This window comes from Labeo rohita, chromosome 2 (assembly GCF_022985175.1).
Source record: "Labeo rohita strain BAU-BD-2019 chromosome 2, IGBB_LRoh.1.0, whole genome shotgun sequence".
NCBI lineage: Eukaryota > Metazoa > Chordata > Actinopteri > Cypriniformes > Cyprinidae > Labeo > Labeo rohita.
The window spans coordinates 21292485-21313486 of NC_066870.1; the positions used below are offsets into that span (position 1 = coordinate 21292485).

At 36.3% G+C, this 21002-nt stretch overlaps 1 protein-coding gene across 1 annotated transcript in view; it reads left to right on the forward strand.

Moving 5' to 3' along the window:
• colec12 (collectin sub-family member 12) overlaps positions 1 to 21002 on the forward strand; it is a 40129-nt gene that overhangs the window by 15304 nt on the left and 3823 nt on the right. Inside the window, 4 exon segments of the mRNA XM_051124891.1 lie at positions 14590 to 14712; positions 16798 to 16884; positions 18405 to 19448; positions 20977 to 21002. Coding sequence (XP_050980848.1) covers positions 14590 to 14712; positions 16798 to 16884; positions 18405 to 19448; positions 20977 to 21002 — 1280 coding nt within the window.

The window sequence follows — 21002 nt, forward strand, 5'->3', positions numbered from 1 at the left end:
AAGTCTGCTCCAGAGGTCCCGTCTGGTCTCAAGTCGGCTCCAGAGGCCTTCCCCGTCGGAGAAGCTGCGCCAATGCCTCCAGAGGTGTCAGCGTCAGCTGTAGAACCTCCTATGGAGGGGGCGTTTCCCTTTGAACTCTCTGCTTCTCCCTTTATTCTGTCTGGCTCCTCTGTCTCTGCTTTCCCCAGGTCCCAGACCAGGACGCAGCCTCCTGTTCCGCCCGGAGGGCTGCGGTGCCTCCTGTTCCGCCCGGAGGGCTGCGGCACCTCCTGCTCCACCTCCTGTTCCGCCCGGAGGACTGCTGCGCCTTCTCCTATTCTGTCTGCCTCCTCTGTCCCTGCTATCCCCAGGTCCCAGACCGTGACGCAGATTCCTGTTTCGCCCTGGAGGGCTGCTCCACCTCCTGCTCCGCCTCCTGTTTCGCCTCGGAGGGCTCCTGCGCCTCCTGCTCCACCCTGGAGGGCGCCCGCGCCTCACGCTCTGCCTCCGGCTCCGCCCTGGAGGGCTCTGGCGTCGCTTGCTCCGCCTCCGGCTCCGCCCTGGAGGTCTCCTGTGCCTCCTGCTCCGCCTCCGGCCCCACCCTGGAGGGTTCCTGCTCTGCCAGTCCTGCCTCAATCACCGGGTCCTCCGCAGGAACCTGGCCCTCCAGCCCTCGCCCTGTCTCACTCCCGCCCCACCGCTTCCCTGGACTGTTACTCTGTTGGAGCGTCTGGAAGCCGCTCCTTGGGGGGCTATGTCACGAATCTGGTCGGTGTCCCGCTGTCCGCTCACCACCAGATGTCACTCTCGCCCTTTCACACACAGACTGTTGCACCACACCCCCGGACTACATTTCCCATCAGCCATTACACTTGACCCACGACCAATCAGCGGCGCTATAAAAGCCCCGGACTTTCCATGCTAGTCACGGATTGTTAGATTGTATTGTTGTTGTGTTAGCGTTCCCTGGTTTCTGGTTCCCGTGTTTTTGACTTCTCGCCTGCTCTTTCGTTTACGTCTGTCTAGCCGCCTGCCTTGGATTATCGCTCTTGTTATCTGGATTATTCTCTCGATCGCCTTTGTTATTCCTGTTTGCTCCCGTCTCGACCTTGCCTGTACGACCATGTCTTTGTCTCATCCCAATAAAGGCTTGCATATGGATCCGCTCGCCTCTCGTCCCTCACTCCGTGTAACAATGACGTTCTGGGCTCTTGATTGGCATCTTGATGTTGAAACATGAAGTTGCAAGTTTTATTCATTTCTAATGAAATATTAAAGGGATAGTTCACCCAAAACTAAAAATACTGTTATTAATTCTTAGCCTTATGTTGATCCAAACCCATAAGACCTTTGTTCGTCTTTGGAACACAAATTAAGATATTTTTTATGAAATTGAGTTTTCTGACCCTGCATAGATAGCAACGTAACTGTTCCCAGGCCTAGAAATGTAGTAAGGACATTGGTAAAGCAGTCCATGTGACATCAGTGGTTCAGCCACAGTGGTTTTGCTTTCTTTGCGCGCAAAAAGTATTTTTCGCAGCTTCGTAAAATTACGGTTGAAGCACTCATGTCACATGGAGTGTTTTACCAATGTCCTTACAACGTTTATGCAGGGTCAGAAAACTTTAAGATTTCATCAAAAATATCTTAACTTGTGTTCTGAAGATGAACACATTTCTTACAGGTTTGGAACGACATAAAGGTGAAGATGTGAGGACAGAATTTTCATTTTTGGGTGAACTATACCTTTAAAGATTACGGTCATAAGAGAAGAGAAAATCCATAATGTCCGTAAAGGAAAAGACAATCCATAATGTCATTATTTAAGTTATATCATTCAAAATGGTTACTGTAATTTGACAAATTTGATTTGACAAACAATTTTATGTTTCTATTCTGAACACTGAACATCGTTTTCATTAGTCGAAATTAAGCTAAAATAAAATAAAATACAAATATTATAAGAAAAATGTAAACAAAAAAATAGAAATGTTGTCTTGGAAACTAACTTAAAATAAGTTTAAGTTAAATTAATAAAATTACTAAAACTGAAATAAAAATTAATTAAAACTAAATAAAAAATATAGAAATTACTATAGGACTGTAGCTATTGATTATTTTAGTAATCGAGTATTATTCTGTCGATTAATCGGATAAGAAGTCATTTTTCTTTATTAAAGAGCAATACTAAATATACAAGAGAAAATAATATTTCTTAAAGTAAACAACTAACTTGTTTCCTTTTTAGAAAAAGTAACGTTTTTATTGCTGAATTTGCATACATTAATAACCCTGAAAACTAAACCCATTTAATGCCAAATGACCTTCAAATTGCAAATACAAATATATATATATATATATACACACACACACACACCTAAAATAAATGAATAAAAATGCAAAAATCAATTTTTTGAAAAAGGTCAACATTACAACCTAAAACGAATACATAAATCAAAAAAATTGAGACATTTAGATGTAGGCCTATTTACCCACTATTTAATTCAGCTCAGAGGGACATGAATGCATTTAACTTGCAGTTACAAATGCATAAATAATATTTTGTTATTTAAAACAAAACACTGAATACTGGTATTTACATGTATTTTTAAAATGAAGATACTTTAAATGTCAAATCAATACTGCCAGTACGTGGCAGCAAGTCACTGTTAAGTAAGTGAGTCATTGCCATTGAACTGAATCATTTAACAGATAATTCATTCAAGAACGAAACACCGTCATGTTGCTTAAAGACACAAAACAGTGCTGTGGCTGTGTTTGGAATGGTTATTTGTTGAGGAAATAGAGCAAAAACAGGAAATATGCTGTCTAAAATGTAAGTCTCTTACTATTAACTTCTTGTTTATTGATGAACTGTTGAATAAAATCAGTAACACATTTGTAATCATGCTGAGGCACTCTTGGTTTGACATTGTTTAACTTTCTGTGTGTCACAGAGAGTGAATGAGACAATTAACAAAAAATGGCACTTAGTCTTTCACAAAACATAGCTAACTAAGGGACATCATAACTAACCACCATTCATTTACGGTCTTAAATATGTCCAGCGTTTATCGGTTTGTGTGTCAGCAATAATGGTCCATGGGGAAACACAGTGTTCAATATGTAGTTACAGTAAATGGCGAATAATTGTCCTCGGTGATTTTTTTGCTCATATATGGATTTGGAACTGTAATAATGACATCATTTACATATTTGGATGAACTGTCTCTTTAAGAAGAGGAAATAAGAAGAAGAAAATGTTTCACAATTCTAAATTGCATTAATGTCTGTTGTGTTTTGCTCTGTTTGAATTTGGATGAAGGAATTGTTGATTCGCTCTGAACTGTGCCATTAATTTCATGGAAGATCATTGTTTAGTGCTGTAATTTACCGTATTCAAGGGCCTCACTTGACTTTTTGTTGCCAAACATGTTCTTTGGCAGACCCCCGATGAAATGAGATCATACCTCTGAGACTTAAGACGTTAAACGAATGTCACGTAATTATGCACTTAGAAAACTGGAAAATTAAAATCCTTTTTGCTGAAAGTCATAATTTTTATCTGACATCAGAATCGTATTGTAAATCAGCATATAATGTGACTTTGCTCTGTGGTCACCCTCTTATCGCTCGCTTGTTATGTTTTATTGGAGAAACATGTACATAACAATTCAATTATCATTTGATCAAGTGTCTCTGTGGAGAGGTACAACATTTATACGACTACATTCATCTAGACCCAAAAATACCCTGCACTTGCTCAGAGTGTCTCCCCCCCCCCACACACTTTTTTTCTGTCATGGAAGTTCAGGGCCAGATTCCAGAACATTACAGTGTTCTGAATAAGGGGGCTGTTTTGAATCTCCATGGATACATCTAGATGACATCACACTACTGTCAAGAGCAATGAGGCGTATTGAAAATCGGTTCAGGCAACAGTGCATTTGTGGGAGGTGTTCTTTTCATTAGCCCCAGCGGTGTGCTCTCATCTCAGTTCCTTATAAAACCAGAACCATAAAAGCTTGAAAGCAGACTTTTATTTTGTAGTATGATTTCTATCACTGAGGTCATTAGTATTTGTCCCTCTAGATTCTGTTTAAAGTAAATGTTTTAACCTTGAGACTGTTAAGTTTAACTGCGTTTGAATTCTGCTTTATGTTGCATAATTAAGTACGACATACATAGTATATACTGTATAATACATTGTTTTAAACAAAACAAAAAAAAAAGTAAAATGATAAAAAGCAGAATTATGATTTAGACAAAAGACATTTGCTAGGCAAACAAAATGTAAATGAATAAAAATTACGTTATTTTGATTTGTATGTATATTTCAAGAATGCAGATGCATTACGAAACAATAACATGTTTGCTAGAACATTCCGTGTTCCTATTATGATTAGTCTGAATTTAATATTTTAGTATTTTTGTTATGAGCTTTTGTCATTAGTTTTTGTTTTTAAATATGTTTATTTAGCTTTATTTTTTATTTTATTTTGATTTTAGTTCTAGTAATTTTAGTACTTAAAAAACTTTTTTTCCAGTTACCGAAGCAACATTTGTAATTCACATTCTTCCTAATTTATTAATTAACACATTTTAAGTTTTTATCTAATAGTTATATTTTATTTCAGCTTTATTTTAGTTGAAAAAAATATATATTTTAGTTTAAATAAACAATAAAAATTAGTTTTTTGTTATTCTTTGTTGTTTTGTTTTTGTTTTTTGTCAGTGTTTGTGTTTTTTCTCTGTAAAGCCAATATTTTTAACAAGAAGTTAACAAGAACAATGAGGTTTTTTGTTGTTGTTATTTTTTGTTTTGTTCTGTTTTGTTTTTTTGACAGTGTTTGTGTTTTTTTCTCTATAAAGCTCTGTAAAGACAATATTGTTAGTTTTAGTTCACAAAATAAATGAATTTTTGTTGTTGTTATTGTTTGTTAATGTTTTTAGTTTTGTTTTGTGCTGTTTTGTTTTTTGTGTGTTTTCTTCTCTAAAGCCAGTATTTTTAGTTTAGTTAACAATAGCAATGAGTTTTTTGTTGTTGTTATTTTTTTTTTTTGTTTGTTTGTTTGTTTGTTTGTTTTTTTTACAGTGTTTGTGTTTTTCTCTGTAAAGCCAATAGTTTAGTGTTGCCAAGTCTACAGTTTTCCTGTGGAATTGGGCTGCTTTAACACTGTTGCCGTGAGTTGTTTTTGTTGTCTACAGGTTGAAGCGACCCCAATAACATCATATTTAGCCTCTGAAATACGCATTTACACATTTACCCCAACAAAAAAACGTGTACTTTATCCCCCCGGAACACGTTTTTTAATGGTGGACCACCTCTCTAAATGCGATTGGGTTAGTTTTGGGCTACTTTTGAGTAGCACTTGGGTGGGTTTTGTTGTGAAAACCTGCCAACCCTGCAAAAGTTTTAGTTGTAGTTCACAATAACAACTAGTTTTTGTTGCTGTTATTGTTTGTTGTTGTTTTATGTTTTGTTTGTTTTTTGACAGAGTGTTTTTGAGTCGACTGCTCAAATGAGTTCAGTCATCTGGATCATGTATGACTATAATGGAATGTGCACTTGGTGCCTAATGTTTCTAATATTACGGTTTAATAATGAGGCATGTGTTTATGCTTTAAGGAAACCAGATGCCTATAGTGTACATAAGTGTGAAACTATTCACCTTTCCTTCAGCTCTCTCCATATGGCCGATTTATTTGAAACTTGAAATTTGGCATCAGTTGACGCTCACGTCAATACTATAGAAACTACTGTAGATATGCCAGAAAATGACTACACTGCCTAAACACATGCAGATGCAATCTCATCACTGATCACTAGTTTAAAAGATTGGGTTTTCAAAGCATAAAAATTAATTTGGTCTCCATGTATTGTGATTGTATCTTTTTTTGCTTGGTGCTTGCGAGTGAAGGGGCTAGAAAGAATGCATCCCACCCGATGCTAAGCTGCGAAATAGTATGAAAACACTCAAGTGGGCGAACACCAGGACTTTGTGATTAAAATGCTAGTTCTTTTGAAGTCTTCAACTCAGAGTAGACTAAAAGACCTGCTTTGCATTTATAGTGTGCGATAAAAACAACAACAATAAAAGTAACTTATTGTGTGCTGAAATAAGAACAAGATGAGCTTGTGTGACTTCCAGAAAAAGTTGTAACATTCTTCATGTATCAAAGCCAACAATGTTTTCTTGCTACGTTTTTTTTATAGAATTTTCTTCATCAGTCACCACGACAGATGCTACATAAGAAAATGAAAATTTGATCATGTATGTCTTTATATAAAGTGAGATTCAGGTTAAGTTATAGACTTTATTCTATTGAACAATTTGGAAAAGTAGCAGGAGCAGAATGGATTTAAAGGTATTTGCATTTATTTAGTGCAGTAGACCAATATCAAGAGCAGAATCTCTCATTCAGCTCATTAGCCAGAGGCTCTTGGCTTCGGATTTTGATTTCCTGTCTCAGATTCTGAGTGGGATCTGCCTGTCTGGCTGGCCGTGAATTATCTCTGTTTTCGTCTCCACACATTTTCCATACATCCTTTTTATGATTTCCTCTTTAGTTTGCACTTTATTTCTACAGTAATATAATACAGATGACTTGCGATGCATATATATGCATGGCCATGTTTCTTGTCTTTTCTCAATGTTTTCATTTCTAAGAACAAAATATGTTTAATTCATCTTGAAAGTCCATTGTAGGCTTATCCAGTTTTTTAAGTTGTTTTCACAATCGCTAGCTCTGTCATCTCATTCTTTCAGAGTCTCGCTGGATTTCTAAAACTGCACATGGCCTTAATCACATAAGGAAATAAGTGGAGCTGAAAACAGCCCACACGTGTCCCGATGACTGTGCCAGTGTCTTAGGAAAGACTTTATTGCCTCTCTCTGAACTCCAGAGAGGATTTATTCCTATTTCTGCCTTTATTTTGTTGCTGATGTCATAAAAAAAATCCTGTTGGATCCAGAATCGTTAAAGACTTTCTTTAAATCGCTCGCTGTCGATTTGTTTGTATCAAAACGGCATGTGTCTGATTATATTTGAACTGAGACAAGTAAACATGTAAACAAAGGCTTCATGTTGCAGACCAACCATGAGTGCGTAACAATATACGAAGGAATTATGGTCCGGCTTCAAGGCAGTGTATCTTACACATTTAGTTTTCCATGAAGATTCAATCAAAATGTTCCAGCGTAATGGGCTGTGCTTTTTTAATTGGTCCAGACCTCTTTCACACGGATACGACACGTTAACATCTCACTAAAATATACTACAGAATGCACTTCCTATACCTTATAAAAGAGGCTGAATGAGGTTTATAAAGGGTTCTTTGAGGAAAAGCATTCCTTGGATCCAAATTGTAAACTGAGCTGACATTTTAGATGTTTGTTCTTCAGTCCCTGGCATGAAGGGAAGATGTATCAAATTTTCTCTCACATCCTTTGATTTTTTTTTTTCCCCCCATTGTGTAATAAGCTCCAGATGGTTGTGCCTATTTAAAGTGTTATAAACCTGTTTGCTGTCAAAAAAGGGGAAAAATTTTTACTGTTGCATGCTAGTGGTGTGGAGCAGTACAGTTCAGAGGTTTACAATCATAATGGTGTAGTAATTTGTCTCTGTAGTTATACCCACTTTTTTTAGAGCGTTTACTTGTTAACATTCCAGAGAGGGGGCTTTTAATGAGGGACGCTGGGGGCATGGTGATTGGATCCAGAGATGTGCACCCAGATTTGCGATTTCTGATGCTGCGCAACTGAAAAGAATCGCATGCAAGTGGCATTTTATTTGAGTTTTAGTGTGAGTGATGTTTCCAGATGTTGGTAGCGGTCAAGCAGAGATAGATTCGCAGCATATTTTTAACATGACGAAGCTCCTTGTTTTCTTATGTTGAAATACACTGGAATGACATGCTGCAAGAGTTTGTTTGCTCTTCATCTTAAGAGACTGACTGGGTCTGTTGTTACTAGTTGGTCATGTTTGTTAAACTGTTTGCTTATAGGGTTGCCAATCAGTCCTGTTGAATAATTTCTGGTCTTCCAGATTTGTGTAGTCACAAAACAATGGCCAACATGAAATCAGTTGAGGTAATGCTTAAAAAATTATGAAAAGAAATACTTTATTATGACAGCTTTTGCACATTTGCTGCATTCAGATCATGCAGATAAGGCTATAATTATGATCAAATGGCAAAAGAATTGTTTTTCTCAAATGCCTGGACTCTGATTGGACCCAGAGGGGTTCATTGCTTAGATTTGCTTAAAGGGATAGTTCATCCAAAAATGAAAATTCTGTCATTAATTCCTCACCCTCATGTTGTTACAAACCTGTAAGACCTTTGTTCGTCTTCACAACAGAAATTAAGATATTTTTTATTAAAACTTTATTAAACCTTTCTGGGCCTTGAACGTGTCAGTTGCATTGCTGTCTATGCAGGGTCAGAAACCTTCTTGGATTTCATCAGAAATATCTGAATTTGTGTTTTGAAGATGAACGAATGTCATGCAGTTTGACAGTGACAAGAAGGTGAGTAATTAATAACAGAATTTTCATTTTTGGGTGAGCTGTCACTTTAATTTCTCAGTAACTCTTCATTAAATGTTTGAACATTAGGGAAGGCTTAATTAAACGTATAGTAATTATAAATCAGTCACCCACTGTCAGTGTGCAAACAAATTTGGTAATGGGTGTTTGAGGCCTCTATGGTTTCTGTGAGACCAAATTAGACCGAATTAGGAAGGTTGTTTATAGGTGATTTTTCAAGTTTTTTTTAGAAGAGAGGTCTGGGTAGTGGTCCAAAATAGTTAAAGGGGTCGTATGATGCGATTTCATGTTTTCCTTTGCCTTTGGAGTGTTACAAACTGTTTGTGCATATTTAAGATCTGTAAAGTTGCAAAGATTTAAGTCTTAAACCCAAAGAGATATTCTTAATAAAAGTTAAGACTCAGTCACGGCTTCCTAAAACAGCTCGTTCAAACATGTCTACATCACGGTGTGGGTAGATTTGCATAACACTGCTCATATGTATATGCAAAGAAAGAAGGTGTAATTTTTATACTGTAGTATTGTTGCAGTCACCGCCATGTAGAGTTGTCAAAAGGTACCGGGTTCGGTACTTTTGGTACTGAAATTTCAAAAACGTCCATTTCTCGCTCATATTTGAGCGCTGTTGAGCCGAATTTTAAACATCGCTGACTGGCCATAGTATTCACGCGCTCAACAGACATGACTTTAATTGGCTACAATGGCTTAATTTAATTAATTGGCTCACCGAGTGCTCACACATAAGCACAACAAGAGCGTCTGAAAGCCACGTGTGTCAGCGGATCCCCAATACATCTGCACATAGACGGATCCGCTGACAGATGCGGCTTTCAAGCGCTCCCGTTGATTAAAAATCGGCTCAACAGCGCTCAAATGTGAGCGGGAAATGGACGTTTTTAAGATTTCAGTACCGAAAGTACCCAACCCGGTACCTTTTGACAACCCTACCGTAATGTTGTGGAGATGCTGTGTGTTTCGTTGCAAAAGCGAAAGTACTTTGTTTGGCCTTCCAAATGAGTACACAGCTAGAAATCAGTGGTTAAGTTATATTTACAACACTGTTCCAGAACAGTACAACACAAATATTCAAATATGTGCAACACATTTTTGGAGGTTTTCTGAACCTATGAGAGTAGCCTATGCCAGCTGTGCACACTGTAAAGTTGGGCAGTTCCAACTTTGCAAGGACAGTCTGGCACTTCTGACTCACAGCCTGTAAGTACGCTTTCATATTTGTTACTGGCCATTCAAACACAAGTTTTGAACAGTGTAGAGTAGTGCTTGTTGCATCACAACAATGTAAGGAGCGTAATATTAACGTCACACACTTGAGGTAATCAGCCAATCACAATGCACTGGATAGCTGGCCAATCAGAAAACACAGCGCTTTTCAGAACGATAAGCTTTGTAAAAATTGTTGAGTTTCAAAAAGGCAGGGCAGAGAGAAGCAACAATAATGTACAGTATGTGGAAAATAATGTATTTTTTTTAACCTCAAATCACGTAAACACATTGCATTACACCAAGTACACAAAATAATGTTCTTTTTATCAACATCATATGACCCCTTTAAATGATGGCATATTTAGCAACTCAGTAGCCTACTCTTAAAAAATTAGGAAAATGTCTTAAAGACAATAGAAAATCTGAAAGCTAATTTACCCTAAAGCTGGATAACTGTTTTTGTGAAATCATTCAGGCGGACAAAAAGGTCCTAATTGAAGACTCACCCTTATTATATGTACCAAACCAAAAATTAACTCAAACATGGATTGCTTTCTGTGTGTAGTGTGGAAAAATGTATTTTTGTTGCCATGGAAATTTCCATCACAAGTGTGTTCTATTGCATTGGGCAAGTGTGAGTGGGTCTTATAGCAGGTACAGAGAAAAAAAGAGAAGTACAGGAATTTTCTTTGAGCGACTTCCTGAGTCCAAATGAAACACAGCTGTTGCACAGGCGTGGATGCGGGCCTCAGCGTTTCTGTCTCCCTCTCTCAATCTCCTGCCACAGTTTAACAACCTCATCTCACACAGAGTTAAAGCAGCACTTCTCTATTCTGTCCTCCTCCAACTTTTAATATGATCCATCATGTGATCTGTAGCATGCATACTGTGAAGTGTTGACTAGAGCAGCAGTCATCCAATGTACGTTAACAAACAGTAGGTATGGGCTGTTGTGTGTTACTGTAAATTCATTTAGACTGTTTGACTAGTTCTTTTCTCTTTGGGAATTTCCTGGACCTGAACCACTCACTGCTGGCCTGTTGAAAATGACACTTTAGCCATTTTCCAGACCCTCCCTAAAGCCCTGTAGTAAAGGGCAAGGTATGGTCATCCATTCCAGGGCCTCAGTTTGCTTTTCCCTTTAGGTTTTTTTCATGTGTGTATGTTTGAGTTTCAAACATTAAATGTGTGGGTGTTTGGATGTGTGTCAGAATGTTTATAGATAATGTTGTCCACATAGACTGCATTAGTCTATCTGGCAAGCGTATTGGAGATTTGAACAAGAATGTTTAAGAAATGCAGAGTCAGGTTTTGTAAGGAACCATTAGTTACTGTTAGGTTCCACTGACAATTGTTATCAGACTTTTAAGGAAAGTAATTCTATAGTCCATGAGATTATATAATTTTAATATTAAATACAAAACGAATGTGTAACATTTGTACTTAAAAACTATAAATACAAAAATGTATTGACACAGGCTTTTTAGTTATTTCAGAATCTGACTCCACTGGTTGCGCTGTATGCTTTTGATTCACTTAAAAGAACCCATTCATTTGATTTATTTGCTTGGGAATGGAACTACATTGGTTGTGCTGTATCATTTTCATTCACTTTAAAGAACTGATTCATTAAAGTCATTTGAGCAGAATGGAATGGCACTGGTTGCACTATTTGCTTTTGATTCACTTAAAAGAACAGATTCATTTGAGTCATTTGTTTGGGAATGGAACTACATTGGTTGCACTGTGTCCTTTTGATTCACTTAAAAGAACTGATTCATTAGAGTGGAATGGAACGATACTGAATGCGTTATATATGCTTTTGATTCACTTAAAAGAACCAGTTCATCAGATTCATTTGTTTCAGAATGGAACTACAACGTTGTGCTGTATCCTTTTGATTCACTAAACAGAACCGATTCATTAGGCTCATTTAAACAGAAAGGAATGACACTGGTTGCACTATATGCTTTTGATTAACTTAAAAGAACCAGTTCATCAGAGTCATTTGTTTGGGAATGGAACTACATTGGTTGCACTGTATCCTTTAGATTCACTAAAAAGAACAGATTCATTAGGGTCATTTGAAATGGAATGGCATTGATTGTCCTATATGCTTTTGATTCGCTTAAAAAAACAGTTTATTCGAGTCTTTCGATTGGGAATAGAACTACACTGGCTGTGATGTATCCTTTTGATTCACTTAAAAGAACCAGTTCATTTGAGTCATTTATTCAGGAATGGGATTACACTGAGTGCACAGTATGCTTTTGATTCACTTAAAAGAATCGGCTCATTAGAGTAATTTGTTCTGGAACTGGACAACACTGCAGAGTAATTTATTCTGAATTCTTAAGTCAGAATACAATGGATGCACTTTCTTTTCGCAGTGTAGACATAGTAATGGTGTTGCTGCGCCATTGATTAACTACTGCAGGTAACTTCATCGGTCAAGTGGGAACATGTGCAGGAACCTTTAACGGGTAAACAAAAGACATTCAGTTCTGGAATAAAAAAAAAAGACTGGTTCTTGTTCCCAACCCTAGTTAGTAAGTAGAAAGCAATTGCATGTTTCCCTCTTTCGTTTCAGAGCACAAACTTAAGCATCTTGTCTTGGAATTCCAGCCATCTGAAAGAGCACATCTGTATTTCTTCAGTGTAATCAGCTTTCCCCTCCAGATTTTCAAAGCATGTGTGAAAGGGCATGCGATGAGGAATCTGTGTGGTTAGTCTAGCTTCAGCACTGTAAGTCAGGAGCAATTTGTCCATCTCTAGTTAATAGTTTTCATTAGGTGAAAGAAACACAGCAATAAACACTCTACAGCAATGTAGAAGTGATGCATTTATTGTTTTCTTTTCTCTCTCTCTGCTGCACACCCCAGTGACCCATAGCCAGAGGTGGTGATGTTGCTTGTTTACATGGTGCGGTTTGGTTATAGTCGAGTGAGGCCTCTCCTGATCTCCCCCCACACAGACCACCTCACCAAACCCTCAGTGTAAACCCCCCCTCCCCCCACATCCGGGGCCATAGCTCGGAGGGCCCTTTTTTTGATGTTTACACAGATGTTTAGGTCTAAGGACAAGCTCCCCAGTGACCTGCCCACCCCCCAGCTCTCTCATGGGGCTTTCATTTTAGCCTGACCTGGATGCCATAGCTGCCACTCCGACCATATGCTGATAAGTCAAACAAGGATGTAAGGCTCGTTGTGGAATGTCTGGAGTTTTTCTGGAGATAGTGGACATGTTTATTTGCTAAGCCTCAATCTAAACACAACAGGGGTCCACTTTACTCTTAGGTACAACAAAAACATGCAGCATGGCGCGAATTTGACGTCACTCTGTTATGTACCGTTCAGACTTGTTGTTTGTCCTATGTGACGCTATTTATGGTTCCCTTTAGATCAAGGAAAAAAACAATTCACTCAATGACACAAATCAGTCATTCTCGTTCAAGACAAGCATGACACATGGTCTCTCGCCACAGTAAGCCCTGATGGTGTAGTTTCAGCTTGGCTCATGGAAACAAACAGAGGGGCATTTATTCGCTTCTACCATCATGTGGTGAAACACTGTGATCTCTAAAGCTGCTTTGTGTAAAATTGCTGAAATAGTTGTTTGTGCTTTTAAAATTCAGTTTTGTCTTGAAGGAATTTCCTGACCGTGTTTCAGATGTTTCAGATGTCATTTTCAGCATGTCAAACATAATGATTAAAACCTTATTAAATAAAAGTAAATATGCTAATGCAAAAACAAATAAGGATCGTTTACACAAAAAAATCTGTCATTGTTTTTCTCACTTTCTTCTGTGGAAAATAAAAGAAGATATTCTCCATAAAATGAAAGTCAGTGGGGTCCAAAACAAACAAACAAAAAAAAAAAAAAACACTGAGACTGAAATATTCTTCATAGTATCCTGTTTTGTGTCCCACAGAAGAAAGTCACACAGGTTTAGAAAGACATGAGGGTAAGTAAATAAGATGATGACTTTGTGTGTAAACTATCCCTTTAAGGAACCAATTGCAGTTTCCTGACTTTATTTTCCCTTTATACTGCTCCTTCAGGTCCCACAAACTCTTTGGTTTTTCAGCTTTTTGTGTATTTGAACCCTTTCCAACAATGACTGTATGATTTTGAGATCCATCTTTTCACACTGAGGACAGCTGAGGGACTCATATGCAACTATTACAGAAGGTTCAAACTCTCACTGATGCTTCAGAAGAAAAGATTATTATCATTAAGATCAAGAGCTAGGGGTGAAAGAGCTTTTTTAATTTGAAGGCCAGGATAAATTTAGCTTATTTTGTCTTCTGGGAAACAAGTAAGTATCTTCCGTAGCTCCTGAAGGGCAGAACTAAATAAAAAAAGATATGATATTTAGGCAAAATAAGAAAACTGTACACATCTTCATTCTGTTCAAAAGTTTTCACCCCCAACTCTTAATGTATCGTTTTTCCTTCTGTGAGCGTTTAAACCTTCTGTAATAGTTGCATATGAGTCGCTCAGTTGTCCTCAGAGTGAAAAGATGGATCTTAAAATCATACAGTCAGTGTTGGAAAGGGTTCAAACACAAAAATACTGAAAACTGGGTCACTTCAATGCCCTTGAACTGGGTCATTTTTATAAATTCAACTATTATTTTCTCTTGTGGACTATATGTAAACAACTTTTTTCAGTACTAAATAAAAAATAGCATGTATTTTGTATGATCCCTCTTATTTTGTTAAAATAATTAACATTTTGCAGATTCTGCAAGGTGTATGTAAACTTTTGACCTCAACTGTGTATCATGTTGAAAAGTATTTTCGTATTTTCACACAGTGTTCTTTTCTGTTGCAGGTATCCAGGAAGGAAGCGAATGCACTAAATGTAAAAATGACTGGGCCCTGAGGGTGGCGATTGCTCTTCTGTATGTACTTTGTGCACTGCTCACCATAGCTGTGGCTGTGCTGGGATATAAAGGTAGGAAATCCTCCTGACGTTGTCTTTGAAGATCACACTCTCAGGCTGATACATTTTCACCGTGCTATGCTTTCACAGGGAAGACTGCAAATCTACAGACAATTCCTGCTGTCTGTTGTTTAGACCAGCAACCTGGAAAATCACGGTTCATTGGGTTTATATCTCATCCAGTTAAAATGTATCAAGAATGTGCCACAATTGAACATTCACCATAATTTCTGCCGTTCAGTTTTGAACTTTGGCTCACTTTATTATTTGTCCTGACATAAGGCAACCAGATTGCACGGTAGAAACAGGATTTTCCAAATATTGTCAACCGGACTATCACAGTGCAATCTGTTTTCTGTATTAGCTGGGAAAGCCATGAGCATCGCAGTTTATTTTGTCTGCTGCCAAAAGCCAGGATAAGATAATGCACGCTGTTGTCTTCCAAAAGGACACGGTAAATTAGAGGTATTTGAGTAGCTTTCAAATGTAGTTGTTTTTAAAAAAAGCTTACTCATTTATGCACTAATGAGTAACTTTATTGAGAAGAAAAGGGATAACAACTATTATATTATACGTCAAAGAAAGCAGTAAGAAAAATCAGATGATAGATAGTGTCCTTGCTTATTTAGCTTTAAATGAATGTGATCTGATTGTCCAGATCACGTCTCCATTGAGTCCATATGTCTCTGGTTCTCTAAAGCCCTAATGCCAACCAGATGAGAAGACCATGTAAAGCAGCGAGTCTCACTACAAACCTGCTCCGGAGGAGATTTTATGCCTTAGCAACAATTTGCTGTCCCAAAACCCATAGGTTGATTGACAGGGACTTTGTTATTTGCATCATTTTCAAACTCTCTTCTTAAGAACGTCATATAAACAAGAGTTTTTCATTTCATGTTCAGATTTAGTCCAGTGAGTGTCTCAATGGTCTTTGGCGCGCATTTAGATCGAGTCACTCATTCTGTCAGCTAAGAGAACCATTCTACTAAACTCCATTCAAAAATAACATGGCTTATACAGGAAAATAGGAAAGAAAGGAGAGCGGGAGAGAGGGAGGGCAGGAGACTTAGAGGAGGAACTGGCAGCATTGACCTCCCGCTGACAGACTCCCAGTGTGAAAATGACCAACAAGCCTTTGAAATGGACCTCCGTGTTTTGTTTTTCTCCTACAGCATATATTTGTTTTGTGTTTGGTTACACAAGCGCAGTCAGGAATGCTAACACGCAAGATCTTTGATGTGTTCGAGTTTGCTGGCAGCGAATTGTCGAGTGCTGCGTGTCTGAATGAAACATGAGTTAAAAAACAGTGAGAGCAAATACACTGGAGAGCAAAGATGATGACTTTATTTTTCATTCATGTTTGACCGCCAGTAAGACATTCAGTGGGATAAACACTGGGATCAAGAGGGGGGATTCGAGGCCATTACTGGACTTTGTCAGCCTGTAAGATCACCTTCTGACTGCTCCAAAGAAAAAGACAAATGTGACAGTTGGTATTTTAATCATATGCTGCTTACCAAAAGAATCATGCACAATGTAAAGTGAAAGCGCCCTCTAGTGGTGCACATGAACACAACCCAAGAATTTAGACTAATGTAATAAGGACATACATGGACATGGTTATGTCAGGTTATATTAACATTTTAGCCCTTAGGCATGTTAAACTAGGGTTTCATTATTGTACAAATCAGGAATGACCAAAATCTGTTTTTGAACTGCTATAGTGGTGCCAGCAAGACTGCTGGGAATTACCAGAAAGGTTTAGGAGATGCTCTGATAGAGACTCCTCAGGATTCATTTCAAATTCCAGAGGAAATGAAGTGTCATGCATTTCCTGCATGACTTTGTGTGTGGAATGTATGTTGTATTTTTATGAATGTGCACTGAACAAGTGAAAAAAGAAAAGTGGAATCATGTCCACACAGGTCAAAACAATCAACATTTTGAAGGAAATTATTTGATTGTGTATCAGAGATACTGTACGTGTCAACAGCTTCTTGACTTATGACTCACAAAAAAAATTTAAATGCTTTATAGTATATTTGTAGTCCATTGTGCAGACAAAGTCTGACTGGCGTTTATAATGTGTGTCCGCAGTGGTCCAAAGGATGGATAATGTAACAGAGGGTATGGAGAATTATGGAGGGAAAATCATGGCTGTAGAGACAGACCTCAAGAAACTTGGTAAGTCCTGACCTGAGATGTTGCATTATATATAAATGTAAATTGTGAATATATTGAAGTACACTACCAGTCAAAAGTTTTTGAACAGTAAGAGCAGAAGTCTCTTCTGCTCACCAAACCTGCATTTACTGGATCCAAAGTACAGCAAAACAGTAAAATTTTGAATGAAATGTTTTTACTATTTAAAATAACTGCTTCCTATTTGAATATATTTTAAAATGTAATTTATTCCTGTGATTTCAAAAGTGAATTTTTTTCCATTATTACTCCAGTCACATTATTATTATTTTATTATAAACACATGAGTACAATTTTAAGTTTCTTTGATGAAGAGAAAGTTCAGAATACGTTGGATCAAATAAATGCAGGCTTGGTGAGCAAAAGAGACTTCTTTTAAAAAACATTAAAAATCTTACTGTTCACAAAAAGTAGGTAGACTGTTAGACTACCAGAGTGGTTTGATCATTTTTGGAAATCTGAATATATAAAGGTAATTCTGAATATATAAATGTAAATTGTGAATATATAGAAGTAAAGCAGAATATATTTTTAGAAATCTGAATATATAAATGTAAATCAGAATATGTTGTTACAAGTCTAAATATATAGAAGTAAATATATTCAGACTTATAACTTCATATTCAGATTTTCTTCTGTATATTCATGATTTACATTCATATATTCTGATTTAGAACTAAATATTCTTATTTGTTTCTATATATTCAGACTAACAACTATATATTAAGATTTACATTTATATATTCAAATTTCTAAAAAAATATATTCTGATTTACTTTTATGTATTAACAATGTAAATTTATATATTCAGATTTTATATAATTATTTCCTGTTTGGAATATTCTATTTTAAAAAATCTGTTTCACACATACAGTGGTTTGAATTTTATCCGATGAGCATGTTTTACATTTCTGAATGAAAATTAATTTTGATATTTTTTGAGGAATTTTGTCAAAAAGGATGATGATCAAAAACTGCCCTAATATCATAATGAAGAAAATGTATTAACTTTATTAACTAAGTTTATTAGCTTCAATAACAGAATGAAATTGTTGAAAATAAAACCTTAAGTAGTTTACTATAATCAATTCCAAAATGTATGATGTTAAGTATATATGTATATATATACGTTCCTTATATATATATATAGTTTTCTGGGAAATTATTTAATTCAAAGTGTACGATTCCAAGCTTTTGAATGGTATAGTGTATAATGTTACAAAAGCTTTTTATTCTTTATCCTGAAAAAAAAAAAGTTTGGTAATAATAATAATCAACATATCATGTGACACTGAAGACTAATGAGTAATGATGCTGAACATTTTGCTTTGATCACAGAATTAAATTACATTTTAAAACATATTCAAAACCAGCTCAGAAAGCAGCTATTTTAAATAGTAAAAATATTTCGCATAATAATGGACACTCTTATACATTTTATTGACTCAGCTGCTCTAAATCCTTTTTTTTTTGCCTAATAAACTTTTAAAATTGATGTGCAGATGATCAAACGGGAGAGAAGTCAGAGAACGCCACCAGTGAACTCCTCTCATTCAAGTTGGAAATTCAGACCTTGCAGAAGCAGCTCAGTGACGTTGCTGGGAAGGCTTCTAACAACAGAGCTGTTCTCGATGAGCTACGGCTAGCGGGCGAGGACATGCAGAGCGGACATCACTCACTGCGAGACCTGTTGGAGAGCAACGCCAACGTCATTAGGAACGTAAACCGTACATTAAACTCATACAGCGGCCTGATCGACGGACTAAAGACGGACACGGCGCGGCTCCAGATGGATCTTCAGGTGCAGACGAGCGAACAGGGCCGAAACACCCACAACATCAACACTCTGAATTTCACCCAGACTCAACAGAGAAACCTCATCAGCTCCCTCCAGAGGTCGGTGGAGGACACTAGCCAGGCTGTCCAGAAGCTTAAGAATGACTACCAGAGCCTCCAGCAGGTGGCCAGACAGACCAAAGCGGATGCTGACTGGCTGAGGGAGAAGGTCCAGAACCTTCAGGCCTTAGCTGCTAACAATTCTGCACTGACTCGCTCCAACAGTGACTCTCTGGAGGACGTGACCTCTCAGTTGAACTCGCTCTCAGAGCAGGTGCAGAATGCCTCAGCCATTGCAGAAAGTCACGACCAGAGCCTGCGTGAGCTCATGGACCAGCAGCGAGACCACGACAATGCCACCTCCATGAAGTTCGATGCACTAGAGACACGTCTTGACCGCAACGAGGGGGAAATGGACCGTATTACAGGGAATGTAAGCTTCGCCACGCAGCTGCTCGGAGTGATCAGCGTGGACCTGAACGGTCTTCGTACCTGCTCCGAGACGGTGGCCCGGCACTCGGACCTGCTGCTGGGGCTGAACAGCAGTGTGGCAGAAACCAGAGCTGACAACACGGAGCTCAAAACCCAGCAGGAAGAACTCGCCGCCAGGCTCGACAAAGAGGTCAGCAGCCTCTCCATAGTCATGGAGGAGATGAAACTGGTCGACAGCAAACACTCGCAGCTCATCACGAATTTCACTATCCTTCAGGGTAAGATCTGAGGCTAGGTCTTTATGGATTAAAATATAAACACTTATATAAAAAGATTCTGTTTTGTTATAATCATTTATATTTTACATTTTCATATTTATGGTAAGTAGTGTTATTTTAGTATTATTTATGTAATATTTTAGCTTTTATTTGTATATTTTCTTTTTTCATTTTAAACTTTTAAGTTGAACTTTTATGCACTTTTGACATTTTTAATTATGTATTTATTGATGTTACTATTAAGTTTTTAGTTTCTATTTATTTCCAGTTAGTAATTTTTGTGTTTTAATAATTTATATAACTTATGTATAAGTTATTTAAAAAACAAAACATATAAAAACTTAATAAGTTTATATAATAAAATTATTTTCATTTAGTATTTAGTTGCCAAAGGATTTTTTTTTAAGTTAAAGTTTTTCATCTAGTATTTATATTTAAGCTTTAATTCAGTTCTATTTAGTAACTGAATCGAAGAACCCAATAATAATAATAATAATAATAAAGTATTTTAAAATGATAAAAATTAAGTGTTTTCAAAAATCATTTAATTATTTTTATTATGTTAAAAATATATTTTATTTTAACATTGTGATAATCATTTCTATTTATGTTTTAATTCATATTTATAGTAAGTAGTGTTATTTTAGTATTATTTATAAATGCTATTTTAGTTTTTAGCTTTTATTTGTATATTTTGTTTTCATTTTAAACTTAGTTTAACTTTTATACATTTTATGTGCTGTTGACTTTCCAGTTAGTAATTTTTGTGTTTCAACTTCATTTAAAAAACGTACGTATAACTTATTTAATAAAAACGTACAAAAACGTACAAAAACGTAAAACTATTATATAATAAAATAATTTAAATTAGTTGTCAATAAAAAAAATGTTTTGTTTAGTTCGTTTTTCATCTAGCATTTATATTTAAGCTTCAATTCAATTATTATTTAGTAACTGAATTAAATAACTCAATAATAATAATAATATTAACAATAATAATAATAATAAAGTATTTTCAAAATGATTAAAAATTAATCAAGTGTTTTCAAAAATTATTTAATTATTAAATTATTATTTTAAAAATGTTTTTTTTTTAACATTATGATAATCATTACTATTTGATATATTTTAGTTCATAGTTATAGAACTTAGCGCTATTTTAGCATTATTTATAAATACTATTTTAGTTTTTTGCTTTTATTTGTATATTTTCTGTTTTCATTTTAAACTTAGTTTGACTTTTATAATTTTGTGCTATTGACTTCATGTATGTATGTATGTATGTATTTCTTTATTTTTTTTATTTTACAATTTAGGTTTTAGTTTCTATTTATTTCCAGTTAGTAATTTTTGTGTTTGAACTTAATTTTAATAACTTATTTATAACTTATTTAACAAAAACATATTAAGTTTTTCAAGTCTAAAATTTCAAATTTAAACACTTTGTAGAACTCTGAATATACCCTAATACTTCATTTTCTTTTAGACAATTAAAATGGAAATTAATTTCCTTGTTTCATAATTTCAGGTCCCCCTGGTCCAAGAGGTCCTCGG